The following is a 23,802-nucleotide window of genomic DNA, read 5'->3' as shown; positions in this document are numbered from 1 at the left end:
GCCCGGTATCTGATTGTTACTGCAAAAACATTGGCACTGTTACTCCGTCAATGGGAAAATTGCGTAACTGGTGGCTGATACTAGAAAGAAAATGGAAGGAAGTCAATGCATCGACGGTGAAAAAGGAGGGGAAAAAAAAAAGAAGCCACTGGGCTTCCTCCTTGAGAGAGAGACAAGGGGTGGAGACATCTATGCTGCCAGAGTTAGACAGTTGAGACCAGTGCAATATTTAACAAAAAAGTGGGGGGTGGAGTCCTGTCCTGAATCCACTCCATTGCTTGAGGGCAGCCATCATAGTGTTCACTATTGTGTACGGCTGAGGGAAGAAGAAAAAGAAAGGAGGGTGCACAAGGGGGGAAAGAAAACCTGTCCCTTTGTGTGGGAAAGACTCAGCAGGAAAGTGATTTGGTGACTGTTTGAGTTTGCCGGCGAAGCAAGGCTCTTCCCCCTCGACCCGCACATTCTTTTGTCAACTCTGCGTGCCTCGACTGCCTTAAACCAGAGTCGCATATATTGCAATTCTGCGAACCGGCAAACAGCGACACCCCGGCTTCTCCTGATGATGAGAGCAAACGTCAGACTGGTTTGCATGAATATTGATGTGGAGGATAGTCTGTTTCATAGAAGAACAGAAGGAAGCAAGATGGCTGCCCTTTAGGATTTGTAAAAGAGGAGATCCAGACGGTTTGTTGGAATTTCTACAAAGTGGAGGGACGCAAAAGAAGGTGAGGATTTACACACAGGGTTAATGCTCTGCTTACTCTTTTCTCTTATAACACAGCGTTTATTTTTTGGAGGTTTTGAGAGTCATACAAGATACAGCTAACGTCCCCCGCCGCAAAAGCAAGAGCCAGCATAATAAGGAGGGGATTTTAGATAAAGCTACTCCAACATGGCTGACATTTTTCTTTCTTTTTTTGCCAGCTGAATCTAACAGACCTTTCTTGTTTTCTTTTGAGCGTAGCATTCATAGTGCTTGCTGATTTAGAATACATAATGGAACATTTGTATTCTTCAGACGGCTTGTTGTTAAGTTTTTCCATACACACGTACTGCTTTCCGTTGCCTCTCCTGAGCATTACATTTAATTTTTAAAGGTATCTTTAAAAGGGGGTGTAGTGGATTTAAAATTGTGTGAATATCGCATATGCTTTTTCGTGATTACTCTCTTAAACGCATCTGTAGCTTTCTTTGCATATCTCTGTTTGACCGTGTATCTGTTAGCACAGTTTTGTGTACAGACTATGTAAGGGAGTAAAAGTCCAAGTCGGACTGTAAGCAAAGTAGCAAATACCTTCTGGCTTTGTGTATCTCAGTGAATCAGCTTCCATTGCTTTCACTGCTGAATGACAAGCAGACACAAAGGCAAATCCCTTAGAGAGGCAAAGAGAAAGGACAATTTTGGAGGCAAAGAGTGCAGTGGAGGCACAGAAGGTCAGAAAGCTGAGACTTGAAGAAACTCTATCCCAACACACCATTAACTTCAAGCAACAGGAATTCTGTGGCTTGTTTATCCTTTTCTATATTTGAGATAGTAGTAAGTAGCAGTTTAGAAATGCATCTCCAGTCAAACACACATATACATACATAAATATATATGTGTGTATTATATATCTACACTTACTAAATTATTTTTTTCTAAGTAAATGTGTGATGGCAATTGTGTACTAAACCAGCATAGCAACCAACTGATAACCGTGTGATAATGGTTTGCAATGCAATTAGTACTACAAAGTCACAATAATGTGTAAATTCAGATGTATTAATGGGTGTTAGGCCTAGCATTAACGACAACTAGCTAATTAGTTGTTATTTTTTTTATCTGCATTCACAAAGTGTCACTTAATGATTAACATCTAAATAGGCCATTAGAGTACAACAGAGCCCCCTCTGTTTGTGTATTTGACTTGTGTATTCTCCAAGCTGCATTTGAAATGTTGTTACAATGTGCCTCTGGTAAATACTAATGAATACTAATGTTATAAGGTAGAGAATTATGACGGACTTAACTGGGCAAACAGTGTTGGAAATGTTACATAGAGGACATTTTGCTTGGTTTTCAGCAATGCTAAAATTGTAGTCCTAACTGGTGATTTAAAAAAAAAAAATTAAACTACATTGTGATCAGAACACAGCATTTTATATACGTTGAAGTCAAAGTACTTTCAGGGATGATGTGTCAGTTATGTAACTTGTGGATTAAATGTAGTATTTTGCTATCCATTTGGCACTAAAGCCTGTGCATGGTTTGCATGTTTGTCCATTAAGCCCTTTTGTTTTCTGGCAATGTGCACAGATGCTATATTACATGTGTACTCATGAGAATCTGCATTGTTGCTCTTACATCAGAACCTGAAAAGGCACCCAGGCGCATGAGTCGGCCAATCGGGGGCTGCAGTGGGGGGAAGGGCCAAATATATCAATCGTATTCAAATTGCAACGCTCATCTATCCACACCTCCAGATAAAGCTGTGTGGTTGGATTGCTCCTCCGTCATGGGTTTAACTCCCCTTTATGCAACTCCCATGGCAAAGACAATATCACCTTAAGAGAAGAATGTCCAGTTGCCATAGCGTTCCACAACAATGCTGGCCACTTACAATACCCAAGCACTCACCCAGTCCCTCACCTCTGACCCTGCTCTGTCCAGTCCACGCATCATATTTCCACCCAAGAGGTAGTTTCACAAATAACAGACAGAATCAAGCTCAGCAGCAGGTTAGACATTTCAGACTGCACTAAATGCCGGCTGGTCAAAGCTTGACTGCTTTCCTGAGACAAAATGGCGAAATAGAGAGTTTGGTATTGATTTCTTTACTATTGATTTTCCTCATGCTATTGGGGGGTTGTTTGGCTATACAAGGATGGGGGAGCAGCACAAGGACAGTACAGGAAGTGTGAAAAACAGTGAAAAAGAAAAGTGTGTCATTTTTGCACATATCAGACATTCATAACATGACATTTAAAAACCTGTTGTGAACATGAGCTTGATGACAAATTAATTTTTCATGAATTATTGGTTCCAGACCTGACCGTGATAAGTGATAACTTCCAGGAAGTAGGATTTCTTAATTATAAGTTGAAAACCTGTTTACAACTATGTAAATACATTTAACATAATTAGAGCTCTCTAAACATGAAATAACACCCCTACTGTCATGTTTACGTGCATATTACCCAATATAGTAGACTCGTGTTTGTATGGTGCAAATATATTCTGGATGTGTGAAGGACAGCAAGCGACATTGGAGGTTCAGAGTTGAGTTTTAGCTTGGAGTGGTTTTCGACCGCAACAGTAAGACAAAATTATTCTTATTACTATGTTATTATGCCTATTGTGAGATAATTAAAAAGCTGCAATTAAAGCCTGTTGTTCCGGTGATCAACTCTGATGCTTGTGCTTGTGTTTTATATTTGTATTTTAGTCGATTTAGCCATTTATGCTTGAAAATGCCTCATTTAGGCATAAAGTATGTATTATTTGCTTAAATGTGCATTCTTTACTAACAATACTAATAATATTAATTTACATACAGGATTTTTCCAAAAACACTGATGTGGTGAGGGGTGACTAACACTCAACAAGTGAAACTGAATGTGCATACTAACATCCGACTAATCCAGATACTACTGGTTATTTAGTAATTAAAGGCACATATTAAGGCGCAATTCTAATTACGGAGTAAGCTACAAGTTTCTGTTCAGGTGACCATGGCAAGGGTGAGAGATGCGGTCCCTGTTACCATGTATCGATGTCCGGATTTACCCCGAGGGTTGAGACAGCGAGGGCAGTGACGGAAAACCTTCCTCCACATGGGCGCATGCACATGGCCGCTCTGTTTACAAACACTATCCTCACGTTCGGTAGCGCGGCAAGCGAGTGGTTACGTAATCATCCCAAATTAAACACAATCTTTACTCGCCCGGTACTAGGCGCAGATGATTCTTGAAAACAATGTTTTTACCATGTCTGCTATCTGAATGTGCGCTTGAAACATGTAAAGTCACATTACATCATCAGAAAAGGACTTGCTTCAAAAATCTGTAGATATTAGGCTTTGCAAGAACTTGGAACCTAAAAAAATATTAAATGGCAAAGGAGGTTTCCGTTCTTATACTAGTACTAGTAATTCATCTGTTTCCGATATATTGTCTATTCATGACAAAGGCAGTTATTTACCCGGTTGCCCACACCCTGCATGATAGTGCAATTTCAGTGGCGTTCACGGTCAACTAAACAACTGCATGTGTAGGCTCTTTCCCAAAATGTCTGTCAGATACAGAGGCTTCCACTGCTAGTAGCTGTCATTGAAAACGTTAGGCCCCATGGCCCCCTGTTGTCCATACATGAAGCACAAAGACAGACAGCTGGTCCTAAATGGCATTCAAAAGCGTAACCCAACCAAAGGCTTTGAATGACATCACCGACTACTTCTGTCAACCTTCAAGCCATTCGACCCCATTATGAGGCTTTTCTAAGTGGAATGAAGCAAACCAGCAGTTGGTGCTTTTTAAATTGGACTGCCCAAAGTAAATTACACTGGTTTTGCATCTATGTGATAAGGGGAGTGTTTCCGCTCTATTTCTGACTGGAAAGTGATTTTGCAACATCCTTTCTTATGATGGCACATAATGACCCTTGATTCATGTAAAGTAGCTACTCAATGTTGGTCATTTCTGATCAAGTGACAACGAAACTGATTCAAAGACGGTTATTGTGTACTGTACATACTACGTTTTTGTGAAGAGTCTATTTAAATCTGTGAGGCCACCTTCATGTAATGGAAAATTTTACTTACACTTTTAAACTAGGTTTATGCTTGATGCAACCACGAGGTCTGCACAGCCAAATGTAGTCATTTTTGCAACAACACGCCTCTGTGTGTTGTCCGTGTGGCCCAAATTTTCCCATTCCGCTTCCGCTTCCCTAGGAAATTAAAAAACTACGGTCCTGTGCAGAAAAACATGGTAGATGAGCACAAGCTCCTGGTGGTGGAGGTTCTTGGAGTGGATATGAAGGCAAGGTTCTTAAAGCGAAAAGTGGCCATCCAAGAGGTGGCAAAAATTCACCACCAATTCAGAAAGTGATGGATCGCCAATCATCTGGGAAAATATGATGCACTGACAATAAATGTGCAAAATTCTGATTCCGCGGGTCTCATTTCCGCACGGCACGTACGTGCATCAAGTATAACCCAAGTTTAAATCAGTGAAAATAGGAATCACATCGAGTAGACAAAGAAAGGAAATCAGATTGTTTAGTTTAGTTTCTAGTCGGTATGCCTGAGCTCAGACTTCTGCAAAAATGAAATCTAATGCACCAAAAGTTTTGTCTATACAGAATTCTGAACAAACAGGTCTGGCATGCGTGCTGAGCACCATGTTTATATTTCCCTACCATAACAGTTCCATTGCCTGTTTATGTTGAAGATGAGCAACAAATTTTGCTCAACATTTTTTGTCAAACAAACATTTCTCTCTAAACATGACTGCTTCTGTCTAATGGACAAATTAACACTGACAGTTGAATTTCTTAATCACTTTGCTTTGTGTACTAATCCATGACTCATACCAGTTGCAGGGAAAATGAATAGGATCAACATGAAGGCGTCTTTTATTCCTATTTATTTTCAGTCAAACATAGCTATGCATATTATCATATATAATTTCTAAAGGTGTATATTTGTCACTCTTGTTTCATCACCAGGGTAGATGTACAAAACATATGTGCGCACCACAGCAAACCTATTCTGCAGTCAGTAACGGCGAGGTAATGTTCAGACCAGATGGTCTTTGGAGCACTCATAAGATGGTAACCATGGCTACCGTGTAGTCTGAAATAAATTAACTTTTCTCTGTGCACAGTTCATCAAGTTAGTCAGATATATTGACTGTTGCACAGACAAAGGGTGGAGGGCAAGAAGACAATCAGCTTGGAAGGGGTCATGCAGATTTGTAAGGGGTTCGGGGTACACTGGAGCAGTTGGGACGCTCAGCAGCAGAAGTCTTAATCAGAGCCTCCGGAGAAAGGATTTAGACTAAATATTCTTTGGATAAAGGGTTTGATAATCATGGCATGGGTTCGCTTTCATGAAGGGTCTTGTCCAGTTTCAGCTGATTAAACAAGAGAGATCCAAGACATCCTGATGAATTGGGTTCTCGGCTAAGGTTCAACTGCGGTTTACTATCAACAGTGACCTCCTCTGGAACACATTAATCTGACAAAATACACCATGACACTGAGATATTTTGGTTTACATTTAGAAATGTTTTCTTACTCATGACAGTAGTGATTGTTATGGTCTCGGTTTTTGCTGAAATAACAGAAAATTAAGGTTAAAAAGTATAGCATTTAGGGGGTGTCTGTCAAACATGTAAAACCAAACACGTATACTTGATCAACTTTTCAACTTGATAGTTTTTTATTACTATGAAAGCTTGGTCTAACCTACTTCTGTTCATTTAAAGCTGTTTGCAGTTCAGCCAGTTCAGCTGGTTCAGGCAGTTCAACCTCGCCCCTTACAGGCAGTAAAACCATTCATGTCCTTGTATCTTTAAAAAGTTAAAACAAAATCAATGACCTCAAAATCTACATTGGTTGTTTTGGAGAAAACATATATAGTAATGTATCATTTCCCTCATCTCCTATTTTTAATTGACAAAACCCAGAAAACCCTTAGGGACCAATAAAATATCCACCAAACCATCACAATGATTTGGACATTTTTTTTTGTGGAATGAGCTCTTGGATGGATGATTCGATGTCCAAAGAAACACTTGCATAAAAACATGTATATTTTTCTTATATCTTGAAGGGGGCTACACTGATTACAGCGCCTACGTTTTGCAAATGAAAATGAGCGGTGATTCTCTTGCTTACTAACAAACACCTTAACTTGGAGATAAATGATATGGTGTACAATAGTATAGAAAAAAGAGACATTTGCACAAGAAACAAGTATTGACTAAAAACCCATTAGCTAAACAATATAATTCATCAAATAAACAGCTCATATCAGCTTAAAATGTGATATAAATAAAACCACATATACCTGTATACAAAACACATGAATGCAATTAGGCCACAAGCAGCAGTAGGACAAAGACAGCAAAAGGAATCTCCCAGCCAAGTGAGCAACATCTGTTTTGCATTAGACATAAAGAACAATTTCTTTTCCTTTTTGAGGGGGGGAGAGGAGGTTCTCCTGGGAGCAAATTACAAACAGGGGAAAATGACCTCTGTTTTGTGACTATATCCATCAGACACTTACTCTTGTAAAGAAATGTAAGAAGAAAAATCAGGATGAACGATATGTTTATCTGCTTGTGTGGCATTTACATAAAACCTTTCTATTGTTACGGTTTGTTATAAAAAATACCTATGACAGTCAATGTGAGAGTCAATATTCCAAATAATTACATGCTATTAAAGTGTTTCCCATAGTACCTCAAACCAGACTAGTTATATTTGCCTTTTAACAGACCAAATATATGATGTTATAAGCTTAACTCAATCTTTTGATCTTTTTTGACGAGCCCTAACATTAGAGTAAAAGACAGAAAAACACCATAAATACAGTTCCTTCAGGCTACCACATGGTCCAGCCACAGTTGCATCACAATGTTGAAATTAGGCCATCGCAAGCCTCAAAGAGCAACTGTTCTAGTGTACCTGACTGCACATGTAGACCTGAGTTTATTCATGAGTCACATTTCCTCTTCCATGGCTGTAAAGGAAACCAAGAACCTTAACATCTGCCTTCCAGAACTCCCCATAAGTAACATTTTAGCATTGCTTACAAACAAGGAGATCAAATCTCCAAACAAGAGTCACTAAAACTTACCATTTACTCAAGAGAGAAATGAGAGGGGGTTACTATCTGCAATGACAAATACAAATTTCACTCCCTAGAAAAGACACCTGGACTATGTCTTTGAAGGGGGAAGAAAAAAGTTAGTGACACTACACACTATTTGGCCAAAAATTCCTAACATTCCAACACGACTGCTTTAGATAGAGAGGTACTAGATAGAGAGTACAGAAAGTTTATCCAAATGTGCTGTTAATTTTGGGATAACACTGTCATTATGTATTTCTACCGAGTCTACAACATCAATGTGAAGAAATGAAAAGATAAAGATGCAGACAGAGGAGGCTTGTGTTCCCTAACAAGGGCAGAGGATATGATTTGTTCATACCAACAGTAAGACTGACCATGTGAGGAACATTGTAAACCAACGGTGCACCATGTGACGCAAATCACAAGTGTGAGCAGCCTGACCAAGTAAGTTGGCGAGATGCAGAGCATAAGTGATCATCTGTCCTTACATGCCTGATGAGCAGTTGACCATCAGTGAGCACATAAGGACGACAAAAGTACTTGGTGAACTGTGGCTCAGTTTGTTCTCTTAAGCTGTCCAACAACTGACTTTCTCATGGCCCTCAGATTTGTTACAAAGATGTCATTCCACACTGCCAATCGTCACATAGGTCATAATATATTAAAAAAAAAAAAACACGCAAATGTTTACAGGAACCTTCTGGAGGAATCATGACGAGTGGCCATCTGGTTTAACTGGCAAGAGGAATAAGGGAGAGATTTGAGGGGTGAAAGAGGGGAATGTGGAGAGATAAAGTTAGCATTGTCAGCTGGAATGCAAAGTTGTGCAAATGTTGTCATAGGTTGTAGGGTTTGCACAGTCCATCTCTATATTTAGGGGAGGGATTTAAAACCCCTCCAGGATACAAATGATCTGACCTAATTTCATCTGCAGGGGTTAAGGATGAGATTTCACTGGCACAGATAAGATTATATACTCACTACCAACGTGCCCAGGGACAGAATGTTGTCGGTAAACAGCTGTCACAAATGAGGGATCTCTTTGAAATCTAGCAAAATCTCTTGCATATAGGGTATTTTTGGACTGTGCCACAAAACGGTATAGAAACAAATGCTTGATTTATCATGCTGCTGTACACTGCCAAGTATTTTCTTCAGCAGGAGTGCTCTTTAGCCTCACTGCCAAGGTCTCAACCTGAATGATAGGGACTGGAGTCTCCTAGCAGCTGTTGTGAGGGGCGAATGTCACATACGGCTGCCAAGTCACGGCAACTAGTCGGCATCAACTATGGACACTCATATTTCATACAGGACAATCTATTGGAGGGAAATTGATTTGTTTTTGGAAGCAAGGTTTAATAACACATAAACTTTATTTTTAAAATGGCATTACAATTCACCAATTGCTGTCTTATTTTTTCCCCAAGTGATCACACTTTGTCCAACAGTCCAACCCTTAGCCCCAACCGAACTAGCCACTAGCCATCGCAGCAAACCCCGAACTCTAGAGGCTACAGTCATAGGTGGCAACTGACTGTCCAGATTCCTACAACAACACTTCCATTGGGGTGTAGCTGGAATATCGAAAAAAAACGAGGCATACGTGGTACAAAACAGCTTTGGTCAGGATAACCAATGACCTCCCGATGGCATCAGACATCAGTTCCACATCCCTATTTATCCTCCTGGACCTAACAGCTGCCTTAGACACGATTGACAATAGACCACTGGACTCTCCATTCGTAGCTGGTTCACCTTGTATTTTACGTGGCTCTGGGCAAAGCAAGTACACCTGCGGTGTCCCTCAGGACTCAGTGCTGGGCCGGAATATCCCCTTCCAGATCCGTCACCATGTAAAAACTGATTCGCAACTCAACTTTGACAACGACATCAAGACCTAATTTTACCACCTAAGGAACATCGCCAAACTTTGACCACTACTCCATGCCTTTGTCTTCTCCAAGCTGGACTACTGCAATGCACTCCCTGGCAAAATCATACGGAGACTACTATACATCCAGAACAGTGCTGCCAGGATCCTGATGAGGATCCGCAAATACGATCTCATCACCTCAGTTCTGAAATCTCTTTACCAGCTTCCCATCCCATTTAGAATGGAATATAAGGTCTCTTTCCTCAACCATAACGGACATGCCCCCAATACCTCAAGGAACCCCCCCCAGACTTCCTTATGCACCCTTCGGTCTACAACTGAAAACATCCTTCAAGTCCCCAGAACAAGCACCGCACCATGGGCAACCAGGCCTTCTCCTCTGTGGAATGCCCTCCCTGACCATTTAATGGCATCAGAGACTGTTGAGGTTTTTAAAAGAGACCTAAAAACTCATATGTAAAAGCATTATTTTATATATTGTGCATTGAATATTCAATTCATTTTTTTATACTATACACCTTTGTTTATAAGCTTTGTTTTTTCCTCTTTAGCACTTTGAGATTGCAAAAATGTAGAGTGTAATACAAATAAAATCAATAAAATGTACTATTATTAAGATCAGTGAGACAAAAAATGCACTGCTAATAGATAGATGTGACCTGCAAATAATGACCTGGATGAATGAAGAATATCGGACCGAGCGATATCCCGCTGTAAATGATGATGATAGCTGGGTTTGCTTGAGAGATGAGGACGACTATCACAAATGGATCAGACATTGTAATGAGCCGGTATTTTGGAGAAATTCACAGCCTGGTGACATCACTGCCAGAATATACAGATACAAACACACGCAGCCGTGAAATCCCAGCAAAAAAAAAATGACACAATAACATTCACTGACATTGTGCTGTGATAACTATCACAACAACAAAAAATGGCCACAAGTATGGATCACTGGAAAATGGAAGACCAATTGGCCCTGGAACAAAACCCCATAGCATTACTCTAAGATTTGTAGAATAGCTCTAGTAAAAAAAACAAAACAGAACAAGTATTTACTGGACAGGGCAATATAGGCGAGAAAGACAAGTCACTGCAAGCAATTCAAGTCTTCAAAACTTAGAGGTGACACAGCCTCCTCCAACCCCTGAAGAACTGCCAATTTTGTATTTTTTTTTGGTAAATATTTCAATATTCGAGTACGCATCTATGACAGGAAATATTACTTTCAATGTTATATTTCACAGCTGAAATAACAAAATGAGTGTTTTGGTGCCATGGGGACTTTAAAAGCTAGGTTCAGAAATGCACTGGCTAAATGACAGGCTTACTAAGAGGGAAGTAGATGAATGACAAATAATAGTGAGTAATAGTAATGAGTAGTAACCTGTGTGTAATTACAAGACAAGAGAGGGGAGGAAATAAAAACAGCGGCAAAGACAAAAGCACTGACTTCTGCAGACAAACAGCTCAGTACGAGCTAAGAAGGTTGAATCATTTCAAACTGTGTGGATTTGTGGAAAACAGATGCTCTGAGAAAAAGACCCAAAATGTATCAAAGTTAACACCTTCCAGCAAGTACCTCAGCATAACCTGCATCATTGCTGTGTCATCGGATTTGTTTAAAGCTCAAATTCCACTACAAAATGATCATATCCGTGACTCCAACAAAATAAACAAATCAAGACGCTGTTACAACATTCATAGTACTATGAATGTCAAAGTAAAAAGTCAGTAGGACATACTGTAATAGTGAGTGCAATGCCAGTGCATGTTTGTATATATGTGTGCAAACACGTCCTCATTCAGCTGGGATCTCTGGCTTTGTCCTAGGTTCACAAAGATTATTTTTTTCTGGTTGTCAGAGTGGGTGTACCCAACTGTGACAAGCTGCTTGGTTCCACTCAGCACTTTGTAAATCCCGGAGAGTCCCACAGGAATGGACCTGCACTCAAAGCAGCCCAGTGTTAACCTCTTGACTTAGTAGCTGATTTACAGAGCGCCAGACAAAACAAAGGGAAAGTCACATGGGGTTGGGAAGTGGTAGTCACCCAATTACCTAATTTTTATTGTTAGAGATTTTGCTTAGTCAAAAAGAGTTCTGAGGGAAAAAAAAAGAATGTTTTTAGGTTGTCTTTTTTTTTAACTACTTAAAATATTTATATTGTTTTATAGTATATAACATCACATATACAATACTAATGATATTGTATTTGTATTTTAGAAATACCACGCTCAAATCAAGAAGTAAATGCCTTTAGGTTAATGACAATAGTCATCTGTAATGAAATGTAAAACTAATGAAATTATTCATTATTGCTTCATACAAATACAGTTGTATCTAAAATTGTTGCTGCACTTGCATCCTTATGCAGAGACAGTTAAAATAAAGAAGCATCTAAGTTTAAATAATTGACTTGCAGTCTCTGTTTTAGGTAGCCCCCACCCCACCTGCAAACAGTCAGCTGAATGCTTTGTTACAGTATGTCAACAAGAGACACGCTCATTAGTGGGAGATTAAGGACTTTCATTTTGGGACACTGTGGGACTACAGATGTCAGAGGAAGGCTTGTGACACAGACAGTGAAATAATTCAACCAGCTCATGCTTTCTATCTCAGAGCGCAATATGTCATATGTTGACACACTCAGATCAGGTCAACTGTGTAATAATAAGACTGAGACTAACTGCAGTAGAAAAAAGACACACTCTTAAATAAAATGCAATGCAATATGAACAACTCATTTGCTTTAGTTAAGGTCAAAGACACTGGGCAAAAACAGCCTGCATAGAGTTCCAAGACCAAAATCACTGTTGAAAAAAAAGAACATTAAGGCTCGTCTCAATTTTTCCAGGAAACATCTTGATGATTCGCAAGTACTTTGGGAAAATACTCTATGGTCTGATGAGACAAAAGTTTAGGTGTTTTGAAGGCCATTACATCCGGTGTAAAAGTAAGCTACATTTCTGAAAAAGAACATCACACCAACAGTAAAAGATGGTGGTGGTAGTGTGATGGTTTGGGGCTATTTCGATGCATTTGGATCTGAAAGACTTACTGTGATAAATGGAACCATGAATTCTGTTGTCTAGCAAAAAAATCCTGAAGGAGAATGTCTGGCCATCAATTCTTAATCTCAAGCTGTAACAAACTTGGCTGGAGAAAAACAAGGTCAACAACAAGAAAGTCCTGAACTGAATCCTATTGACATGTTGTGGCATGACCTTAAAAATTTGCTTCATGATCAAAAACCCTCAAATTTAACTTAATTACAGCAATTCTGTAAAGATGAGTGGGCCAAAATTCCTCCAGAGCGCTGTAAGAGACTCACTGCAAGTTATCACAAACACTTGATTGCAGTTGTTGCTGTTAAGGGTGGTCCAGACAGTTTTTCAGTTTTCTCACACAGAGCCATGTAGATTTGGACTTTTCTCTCCATTAATCATAAAAACTTTTATTTAAAAACTGCATTTTGTGTTCAGCTGTGTTGACACTGATTAATATTGAAATTTGTTTGATGATCTGAAATATTTAACATTTAATCAGGAAGGGGGCAAACACTTTTTCAAACCACTCGTAATAGTCTCCCTCGGGAGAGTATTCGTTCATAGTCAGGATTGTGGAAACCCAAACTGATGAACTTGGGAGAAAAAAACAGTCCCAGGTCTTGTGGAAATTTGCCTTGCCGTGTATTTTAATTCCCAACAACGTGGATTTCTCAGATTTAGGACACTGTATTCTTGACTGAACAATGCAATTTGGGTTTTTCAAAAAAAAAAGTGTGGCTTGGAATAAAACATTCCTTTTGAAGACGGTTGTTGTGCTGGAATGTACGATGTAAATGGTTTCAGATGGGATTGTCACAGCCTATAAAAGAACTTATACTCATATTGAAGAAAGCATGCTGCCCTCTCCATCTGGAACACTCGTCAGGACCCTACAACCTTCATAAACCCATCATGTACATTTATCATTCACTTAAAAATATGTCCAGCTCACTAAATATCTATTTTGAACTTGTTTTGCAGGACGCAGAGAGGGCAGCCTGTGAATGGACTCTGAGCAGGCCAGATGGAAACAGACCAGACCAGACATGAGACGGAAGAAAGTCTGACATTAAAACACTTTGGGACATCCCACAACATCTCCAACAAACTGCAGAATGGAGGGTCATTTTCAGAAGGAGACTCTCTCCAAGTCACTGATACAAACTGGAACAATTACAAGCCCGGCGCAGTTGCCAACTCCATGAAGAGGCCAAACGAAAACTGCAACGACTCTGAATCAGTACAAGGGCTGTTGGATCATGGATCCTTTATGATGAATGGAGAGTTGATGAATGGAGATTTCAAGCTCACTGAACAGTCATTACAGCCCAGCCAGCCAAAGAAATTTAAAGTAGATTCAGAGAATTCAGAATTAAAAAACAAATCAGAATTTCAATGCAATGCTCAGACAGAGATACAATTAGGAAGCAGGAACTGTACAATTCTTAATGGAGATGTATTCCCTCTGCCAAGAAACAAACACGTCTCAATTCCTAATGGTGCTGTATTAACCGCCTCTACAATAGAAACCACACCAGGTGATCTTTTAGAGAAGACTTTGTCTCAATATTATCCCGAACAGGTGTCAATTGCACCACAGAGATGTGGTCCACAAGATGCTATGAATAGTTCTCTCACAAATAAACTGCCTGCTGAAGATATTAGATCTCCTGCTTTGACCTCAGAGTTTCCAAATTCGGCTCAAATGCTTGACTCACAACCACGGAAACCTGGGGCATCTGGTCCTGTGGAGGGAAGCAACAATTACAGCTCTGTTAACTATATAGTAAACGGGTATGCTAACAATCATGAAACAGATTACCAGCAGAAAAAACATGAACATCATCAGCCGTCACCATCGAGCCACCAACCACCTCATCATCAGCTCCCTGGCATGGTCCCACAATCAAATATTGCCAACTCCATGCAACAACATGAAAATGGCCCAGGGTGCTTTCCAAACAACACAAATCCTCAACATATAAAAGACCATTTTAGCCACAAGGAGCCTAATACTCAACTACAGGTAAATGAGGCAGTATTGGCCAAATATGGACCGTCTACAAACTCTGGCATACAGAACTTGGTGCAATATGGAGAACCTGGGTCTGGTCATGCTCAGCAGTTTGGGATGCAGCACAAGAATTTTCAGCAGAATCCTGAAAACTTACATGGAGTGGACAACACAGGCATGATGAGACCAAATGTACGGCAGGTTGGATTAGAAAATGGTCTAGATGACACAACCCAGCAGTCAGGACATTTAATGTGTCCGACTCTCCATCAAGGAAACTGGATGAAACAGAACCCTTCACAGCAACAAACACGTTGTCTGTCATTGTTGGCAGAGCAGGAAAACAAAGATTTCTCAGCCAAGCCTCTGCACGAGCAGCAGAAGACTGGTCTCCAGGTTCATGGTCAAATTTTGGAAGCAAACCCCGTACAAAGGTTTGAGTCACCTGGAATGTTCAAAGAAGCCATTCAGGGGTCTAACAACATACAGCAGCAGCAACTCATACGCCAAACACACTGTGCTTCAGCCCAGAACAACAACGGTCCTGAGTGGCAGCAAAGAAGTCCCAAGGTATCTTTAGTGCAACCGCCTCAAACCCACATAAAGCACAACCAACACTTGCTGCAAAGCCAGCAGCCTGGGGGACATTTTCATACCCCCGTGCAGTCAGAGCACTTATGTGAAAACCCTGAAGTGCAGGATGTATTGTCACCTGAGTTTTTCACAACACAGCAACACAAGCACTGTAATCTTCCACGCCCACTGTCCCACCCACCACAATTTGAAGAACAGCAACTTAAGTCTCCCATTTACCGTCCTCACAGTCAGCCTCAGCCGACTCAAGCTCAAGTTAATCAGCAACATAGAAACAACCCTGCCCAACCTAACAACCACTTCAGCTACAATAACACAACAGATGCACATCTGCAACATCAAAGACCAAATTCCCCCAACTCAGGCAGCAGTGATTCCAGGTCGTTCCATCCACAGAGACCGAATAACTGTCATCCACCCAACAGCATGGACTTCCCACAGACTTCTACACCATCGCAACCCTATTCGCCGCGTGTTTCATTAAACCAACAGACATCGACACATATTTATCCGAAAGCTGAACACCAGCTAAACCCATGTTCCCAGTTCCAAAGAGGATCTAATCATCCTTCGGCATCTGCCCTACCCCTAGCAGACTTTCAAAAGCATGCAGCCCTGCGTAATCATCTGTTACAAAGGCAAGAGAGACAGGTTCCTCTTCATTCCGCTCAAAGCACCGGTGATATCAACAATGGGCTAAAAAGTATAAAAATGGAAAATGGACCCAGATTTCAACTGTCTGGCTCACAGCAGCAAATGAGCGGATTGCACATCAAGCAGGAGAAACAACAATCCATATGTGAAAATAGTAAGAAGCAAGACAACATCCTGGCCTCCATGGAACAAAGTCTAAAACAGTACCAACTTTCCCCAGTGTTTGAGAAGAAATCTTTTGTCATGAATTCAAATAAAGTCAAGGTAGAATCTTCCGGGCCTGTCACAATCCTGTCAACCAACACAGACATGTGCAAAGTTGAAGCATCTGGAGCTACTACCTCCACTCCAGCTTTTAAAAAAACGCTCGACTCCACACCCAAGAAGGAACAACTCCTTCAGAGATTTATGGATTCCCCAATGAAACTGTTGGATACCCCAATAAAAAGCCTCCTGGATATGCCGATGAAAACACAGTATGACATTGCATCATGCCACTGTGTTGGTGAGTCACCTAATGCACCTTGGATGCGTTATTGATAAGGTGTTGTATACATACTAAAAACACATTCCTTTATTTAGAGCAAATCAGCGAAAAGGACGAAGGCCCTTACTACACACACCTTGGATCTGCACCTACGGTTGCTGGTATAAGGGAGATGATGGAAAATAGGTAAATAAAATTATCATTTGACTGTGTTGGATATTCACCGGGTAATGATTGATTATAAGCACATTAATATCTATGTTTTAATTAAAGGTCTGGTTTCAATGGTCAAGCCATCAGGATAGAGAAAGTGGTGTACACAGGCAAGGAAGGCAAAAGTACACAGGGATGCCCTATCGCAAAATGGGTAGGCACAATTTCTGTTGTTTTGAATAAGATCCTTCTAGACAGCACATTTCTTAAAAATATCCGTATATAAAGAAATATTTCATTCGTAATGCTTCAGGTGATTCGCAGAGCCAGTGAAGAAGAGAAGTTACTTGTGTTGGTTCGAGAACGCATTGGCCACAAATGTGACACCGCCTGCATAATCGTGGCAATCCTGGTCTGGGAGGGCATCCAACCCAGCCTAGCTGACAAACTCTACCTCGAGCTAAGTGATACTCTAACAAGGCATGGAGCCCTCACCCAGAGACGATGCGCTCTCAATGAAGAGTAAGTGAAAGCACCATCCAAACACCAATTTCCCACCATGTGCCTGTGATGTTAATAGTAACAGTTGCATTTGTAAAATGAATAGGTGTCAGACACTCACAGTGCTATCCTTTTCTTCTAGGAGGACCTGTGCATGTCAGGGGTTAAATCCAGATGCCTGTGGAGCATCGTTTTCCTTTGGCTGCTCATGGAGCATGTACTACAATGGCTGCAAATTTGCCAGGAGTAAAATTCCAAGAAAATTTAAACTACTCGGCGATGACGTGAGAGAGGTATTTCCTGCTAATAAAATATTCATACCTGAAGTTACAAGATAATATTTTTTTTATATTGGCAATCATGTCAAATACTATCTTTTAGGAAGAAAGGCTGGAGCAAAACTTTCAGCATCTGGCCACCTTACTGGGCCCCTTGTACAAAAATATGGCACCTGAAGCTTATGGAAACCAGGTGAGGACATTTGGACACAGCAGACATTTTGTCTGTCCACAAAGATGCAGTGGTAACTTGGGTTTCATTAATACCGTATTTTCTGGACTATAATTCACACTTTTTTTTCATAGGTTGGCTGTTCCTGCTACTTATACTCCAGAGCGACTTATTAATGAAAAAACTGTTTATGCTACATAAACACTGGACACCTTTTCTGTTCATGTTTATTTTTTGTGTAGCTGAATAACCATTGTGTTAGCATATCTTACACCTATTCAGCCTGTTCTCTATTCTTTTATTGTTAGAACTTGCCTTCAAGAGGACATAATGTCTGTTTTGGTCAAGTAGTTTTTAAAATAAATTACCTGCAAAAAAAAAATGCGACTTATACTCCAGTGCGACTTATGTATGTTTTTTTTCTACCTAATTATGCATTTTTGGCTTTGTGCGACTTATACTCTGGAGCGACTTATAGTCCAGAAAATACAGTAATTTGTTCCAAAAGGTCAGATAAAAAACTGAAATAATGTAAATCAATTTCAATGCAATGATACGAGTTTTAAAGTATTTAATGCATCAAATACATCAAACTGTTAAATACAACAGCTTGTTGCATGCAATATCGTATGAAAAGACAGTGTACGCGAACCAATTTTCACTCAAAACCGATTCATGCAAAAAAATGGGGCATTCAAAAAGTAAAGTTAGATTGATCAAAATGAATGGTTCCCTTTAAACGCAATCTAAATAACATGTATCTGAAAACAGGTGGAACATGAACACAGAGCACCTGACTGCCGTCTGGGGCGAAAGGAGGGGCGTCCATTTTCTGGAGTGACTGCTTGCCTGGACTTCTGTGCTCATGCTCACAGAGATCTCCACAACATGCAAGGAGGCAGCACTGTGGTAAGTGGAATGGGGCCTTTGTTGCATTTGACACACTAAACTGAAATGCTTACTGAATACCTTACCACGAATGTGCTAACAAAACTGTTTAGATCAGTCAGTGATTCTCAACTGGTGGGTCGTGAACCACTTTGAGCAGTTTTCACTGGGTCGTCGGTCTTGCTAAAAAAAACATCCAATCCAAAGTCTGTCAATGATCCGCGCATCTTTGCTTGTTACGCCACCACGGTGTGCCATGTTTATGGGGGACTTGGCCAGGCATGAGCAGGAGGGGAAGAACATGGAGTGTGAACTTAACATGGCTTAACATAACTTAAGTCTGTACTTTTTCTCGTCTTTTAAGTAATCTATTCAATTATATGGATTTGGAATCAACCGTGGCAAGACTCATTCCAGTTTATTAAAGCATATTTTTACATGCTGTAAGAGCAAGGTCGAGCATCGGTGTGGTTCCATTTACCCACTGAGGTAAGGAATCCGTGCAGAGGCTGCAGATCAAAGCAAAACGGCTCACGTGTTGATCTCCGGGAACTTCGATCATGTGACACTTGACAAAACACTCACTGCCTTCAACACAACCCACAATAACAGCCACTCAAGTAAGTGTGGAGACTACAAAGGCTCCAAAGTCGTAGGACCAGATGTAGTATCAGCACTGCTGAATTTATCTTCGAGATGAATAAAGTATCTATCCATCTATGCCGTCCATCCTGGTGAAACTGATAGTGGGTCCCGCAACCCGAAAAGCTGAAAATCACTGGTTCAGATGACATCCCCATGAAGTAATTGACTCATTGTGTTTTCCCAGGTGTGTACATTAACAAGGGAGGATAACAGGGAGATCGGAAAGATACCAGAGGATGAACAGCTCCACGTCTTGCCACTTTATAAAGCTTCCAACACTGATGAATTTGGAAGTGAGGAGGGTCAACAGGAAAAAATTAAGTCAGGTGCCATCCAAGTCCTCAGTGCCTTCCGCCGCCAGGTTCGCATGCTTGCAGAGCCTGCAAAGTCCTGTCGCCAAAAGAAGCTGGATGCTAAGAAGGCAGCTGCTAACAAGAATGCCATGCTGGACAACTCTCATGACAAAGCAGAGAAAGTTACCCCAACCAAGTCAAAAGCGGGTACTTGTGAAAACATCAGTCAAAGCACTCAAATGGCAGGTAAATATGGTCGCATGTTCAACCATTTTATCTTTGGGGGCACAGTTCGACTTTAAATCCTTATCTGCTTTCATTTTCCTAGGGTTTGTTCCAGGTGCTATGGGAGCCTCCCAATTTCCAAGTCAACCAACGCATCCCTTTGGAACCCATCCCCGGCAACTGCAGCAACAACAGCACGAAAACATACTTACCTCTTATCCCGGTGCAGCAAATCCTGCCAAATACCCCAGGTTCCCCAGCCACCCTGGATCTTTTACTAGCACTTCAAAACCAGGAAGCATGTTTCCGCCTCAATCATCAACACCAGCAAGCCCTTACCCTGCCCCAATCCATGCACCCACGTCATACATTGATAGAGCTAATCGTTCATACCCTGGTTACCAATGTAATGGAGGAATGCCTCTTGACAATTACCAACAATACTATGCTTCAAACCAAAAGCACCTGGACATGTATCAACAACAACAACAGCGACAAGCCTTTTACTCAGAACAACAGTATCCAGTGCATCCGCGTTATGAGGTTAATTATCCACCGAATTTTGGTGATCCAGGTTTACAAGTCAACGGCTATAATGCATGCAGCATGAGGCCAATTCACCCCATGAGAGCTTTCAGCCCCTGTGGTCCGAATGGAGCCCCAGACCCACGTTTTATTGACCCCCTCTCAAGAGCCCACGGAGGTCTTAACTACACTGCCGCTGGGTGCAACGGCAATCAATTTGGAAGATCCCCAAATCCATACTTCTCTCAAAGTTCCCAAATGTTCCCGGCAGGCCAACAACCTTTCCATATGCAAATTAAGCAAGAAATTGGTATTGCTAGCCCAAAGATGCTCGGTCCTCAGTTAAGTGGAGTGTGTTTGAACCCTGAAACACAGACAGGACTGGGTAGCCCCGTAGTATCGAGTATTAAGCATGAGCCTGGAACCCCTCAGACACCCACAACCCCACAAAAGCCAGAAATGTGGTCAGACAATGAGCACAACTTCTTGGACCCTGATATTGGCGGAGTGGCTGTGGCACCTAGTCACGGCTCAGTCCTAATTGAGTGTGCTAAACGGGAACTCCACGCCACAACACCTCTTAAAAACCCAGATCGTCATCACCCAACTCGCATCTCCTTGGTCTTTTACCAGCACAAAAACCTGAACGAGGCAAAACATGGACTGGCCCTGTGGGAGGCAAAGATGGCAGAAAAGGCTCGAGAGAAGGAGGAGGATGCAGAGAGAAACGGCGGCGAAGGGACACCAAGCAAAAGCCACAAGAAGGGGACAAAGCGTGAGCATCCGGAGTCATTGGAATCGCTCGGGGAACCTCCTTATAAGCGTTTTATACAGGCACTCATAGAGGGGTCCTCATCATGCACAACCAACACCTACGTCAGTACATCTCCGTATGCCTTCACCAAGGTCACAGGACCTTATAGTCACTTTGCTTAAAAGACCCTCAAGAAAAAAAATGAAGGTGCTTTATTTATGAAAACAAGGACCACATGCAGCACTGGTCTCCACAAACACTCCGAACCGGTTCAGGTTTTTACCTTTTTCACAACTGAGCTTTACAACTGACCCTCCTGAGGATGTATTTATTCTTGTTTTGCAACTTTTGCAGATACACACTGTTAAGACATCTGGTGCTCTCAATCATACATGCAGACCTATTTTTTACTGGAAACAATGTTAAATCATGGTGGCTTTATTTCTTTCTTAAAACAATTTTAAAGACTCAAACTTGGTATTGAATGCCAACTTTTCAGCAAGCAACATTCACGGTGCTAAGTCTGTGTCTTTTTTAATATTCTAATGCCATGATACAATAGTTGAGACTTAACTGTAGATGGCATAAAACAGCAAAAAAAATGGGAAATAATCTGTAAAAAATCCTTAGCCTCACTATGGTTTAAGGTAAGTGAGTGTGTTTTGAGCACTTCTTGCTGACAACAATTAAATGTATCGGTATTATGTAATGAAATTGACCATTTTTAAGCATCTCTGGAAAAAAGTTGTAAATGATAATATTTCAAATGACTGCAAAATTGTAAATTGTATTATGTTGGTGCTTCTTCGGCCTACATATGACATGTATAATATACACATGAGCCATTCAAATGGTGCATTTTTAACATTTTAAAAGGAGGAAAACGAGCCTACGTTTTTGAGTTTTACTGTCAGCAAATGTTGCTTTCAGGAGGTTCATTGAACTCACCTGAATTGCAAACATTGCATGTAGTTTTATGTCTGTGGTGCTTAGTTGATGTGCTTTTTATACACTGAGGAGCATGAGACAGGGTAAGCTCGGTGTCGATTTCAGAGGGCAGCTGGCTTGCTGTGGGTTCTTTAATTATTGTAATCTAACTGTAAGATAAGACAGGTGAGATGTGTACAGTAACTTAAATTCCCATTTTTGGAATTACTGTTATAAATTGTGTTTGTTGTAAAGAATGCTCAAAGCCGAATACATTGTATATCTTTGTGTTTCAATGAATTTGATTTCACTGGGTGCTATTCAAACCTGTTAAAAACATACAATGTGAGAATCTTCAGGAAGTGAGAAGGCTATTAAAATAATGTACAGTACCAACATGTCATATACCTCAAAACCAGTTTGGGCAATAGTAAAACATATCATTCTTTGCTTAAGTATTTTTTTTCTCCAAATTGTTGGTTACAGTCTAACTGCATGCCACCTACAAAGGTGGAAAAGTTCATTTCTTACTTTCTTACCTGTTTAGAAAGTATTACTTGAACTTTAGTTTTTAATGTTACTGTAAAATCAGGGACATTTAAAAAGAAAACATATTGCCTGCATTCATAACAGGGACGTGCCATCGCATTTGTGTCCCTATACAACTTTTCCAAAATATGTCACACATATATTTTTTTTGGGGGGAGGGGGGGGTGAAAAAAAGTGTTTCAGCATTATTGATTTTTATTTTCTACAATTTGTAGCGAGTAGGATGGTGTTTTCTTAAATGAACACAAAGTATATGCACTGACTAAAGGGAAAGTATGCTATTGAATAAATTAAGGGCAATGTATTTGCTTTTGCTAGGAGGCAAGACCAAGGCAGTGATTATCGTCTTTGTGCCTGTGTATAGTTCAAGTTATTTATAACCACTAAGCAATTGTATGATTTTTCTCTTTATTTTTAATTAATGTGATATATAATTGAATGACTGTAACAATATTTGTAACAACTCACCCACTCTTCTTTATCAAATTCGTTTTCTGAAAGCACTTCAATTTTTTTCAGGAAAAAAAAAATCAGTATGTATATGTAATAAAGTACATAATGTTTTATTTAAAACAGGGTGTAAATGCATTTAAAAAAAACAACAAAAGTTAATGGCAAAGTTTTATATTTCAGGACTAGCTTCTAGTCCGGTTTGACTGCCCCTCCAACTTCAACATCACCAATCCTCAGTTTTGGCTCTTTTCAATGTTGTCATGGTGACATTTTCCAGGAAGTCTGTGTAAATAACGCACTCACTGTCGACGCCATGTTTACTGTCAAGATACTGTTAGCTCTAACATTTGAATTGATATATTTTTTTGACTTTTGGTTTTGTATAGTCCATAATAATGATGAGTTCATTGTACAGAGCCCAGCGACAGTAGCAGGTTGAGGGTGAGGTTAAAAAGAAACAAGAAGGGGGAGGGAGAAAAAAATAAAAGCAGAGCCATACTTGAAGAGGCTTCTAAATCTGCATTACTTGAATAACTTTCTGGAAATAATACGAGTACTGCATTTTCAAGCTAGCGGTTCATACAAGGCAGGCAGACACTAAAGGAAAAAAAAAAGGCAAACTTTGTTTCTGTTTTTATTTCTAAAGACTTCCCTTGTTCTCCCGAAGTTTGGTATGCTCCAAAAATGAATTAAGCATAGGTATTAAACTGTAAGTATTGTACTGAATGCAGTTTATTTGAAAGCTGTTATATCATTCCTGATATTGCCAAGATGTGGGTGTTTTCTTTTTCAATAAATTTATATTTATTTAAAGCAATTTGACTTGTGTAAAAATCAGTTCTCCCCTTATGAAAATACTAGTAGTTTTGAATAATTGTGTGTGTATCCTCTTTTAATACAGTAC

The 23,802-nt window shown here is 40.3% G+C and overlaps 1 protein-coding gene across 1 annotated transcript; it reads left to right on the top strand.

Annotated features, from left to right (window-relative positions):
• Window positions 1-242: 242 nt before the first annotated feature.
• tet2 (tet methylcytosine dioxygenase 2) lies at window positions 243-23,707 on the top strand. Its single transcript, XM_058059264.1, has 10 exons — window positions 243-725; window positions 13,768-16,553; window positions 16,631-16,721; window positions 16,809-16,902; window positions 17,002-17,210; window positions 17,332-17,482; window positions 17,571-17,660; window positions 18,411-18,548; window positions 19,357-19,711; window positions 19,794-23,707. The coding sequence occupies exons 2-10, from the start codon at window positions 13,811-13,813 to the stop codon at window positions 21,149-21,151; spliced, it is 5,229 nt and encodes a 1,742-aa protein (XP_057915247.1). The 5' UTR covers window positions 243-725; window positions 13,768-13,810; the 3' UTR covers window positions 21,152-23,707.
• Window positions 23,708-23,802: the final 95 nt, after the last annotated feature.

Source organism: Doryrhamphus excisus, chromosome 1 (assembly GCF_030265055.1).
Source record: "Doryrhamphus excisus isolate RoL2022-K1 chromosome 1, RoL_Dexc_1.0, whole genome shotgun sequence".
Taxonomy (NCBI): Eukaryota; Metazoa; Chordata; class Actinopteri; order Syngnathiformes; family Syngnathidae; genus Doryrhamphus; species Doryrhamphus excisus.
Note: the sequence above shows the minus strand (reverse complement) of the source record. Positions and strands in the feature narration are given on the sequence as shown.

Bases quoted from the DNA above. Each gene is read 5' to 3' on its own strand.
- tet2 (XM_058059264.1), top strand. From the start codon at position 13,811: ATGGAAACAGACCAGACCAGACATGAGACGGAAGAAAGTCTGACATTA. The intron at 16,903-17,001 runs GTAGGCACAATT...GTAATGCTTCAG, and splicing joins GATGCCCTATCGCAAAATGG to GTGATTCGCAGAGCCAGTGA. The intron at 18,549-19,356 runs GTAAGTGGAATG...GTGTTTTCCCAG, and splicing joins TGCAAGGAGGCAGCACTGTG to GTGTGTACATTAACAAGGGA.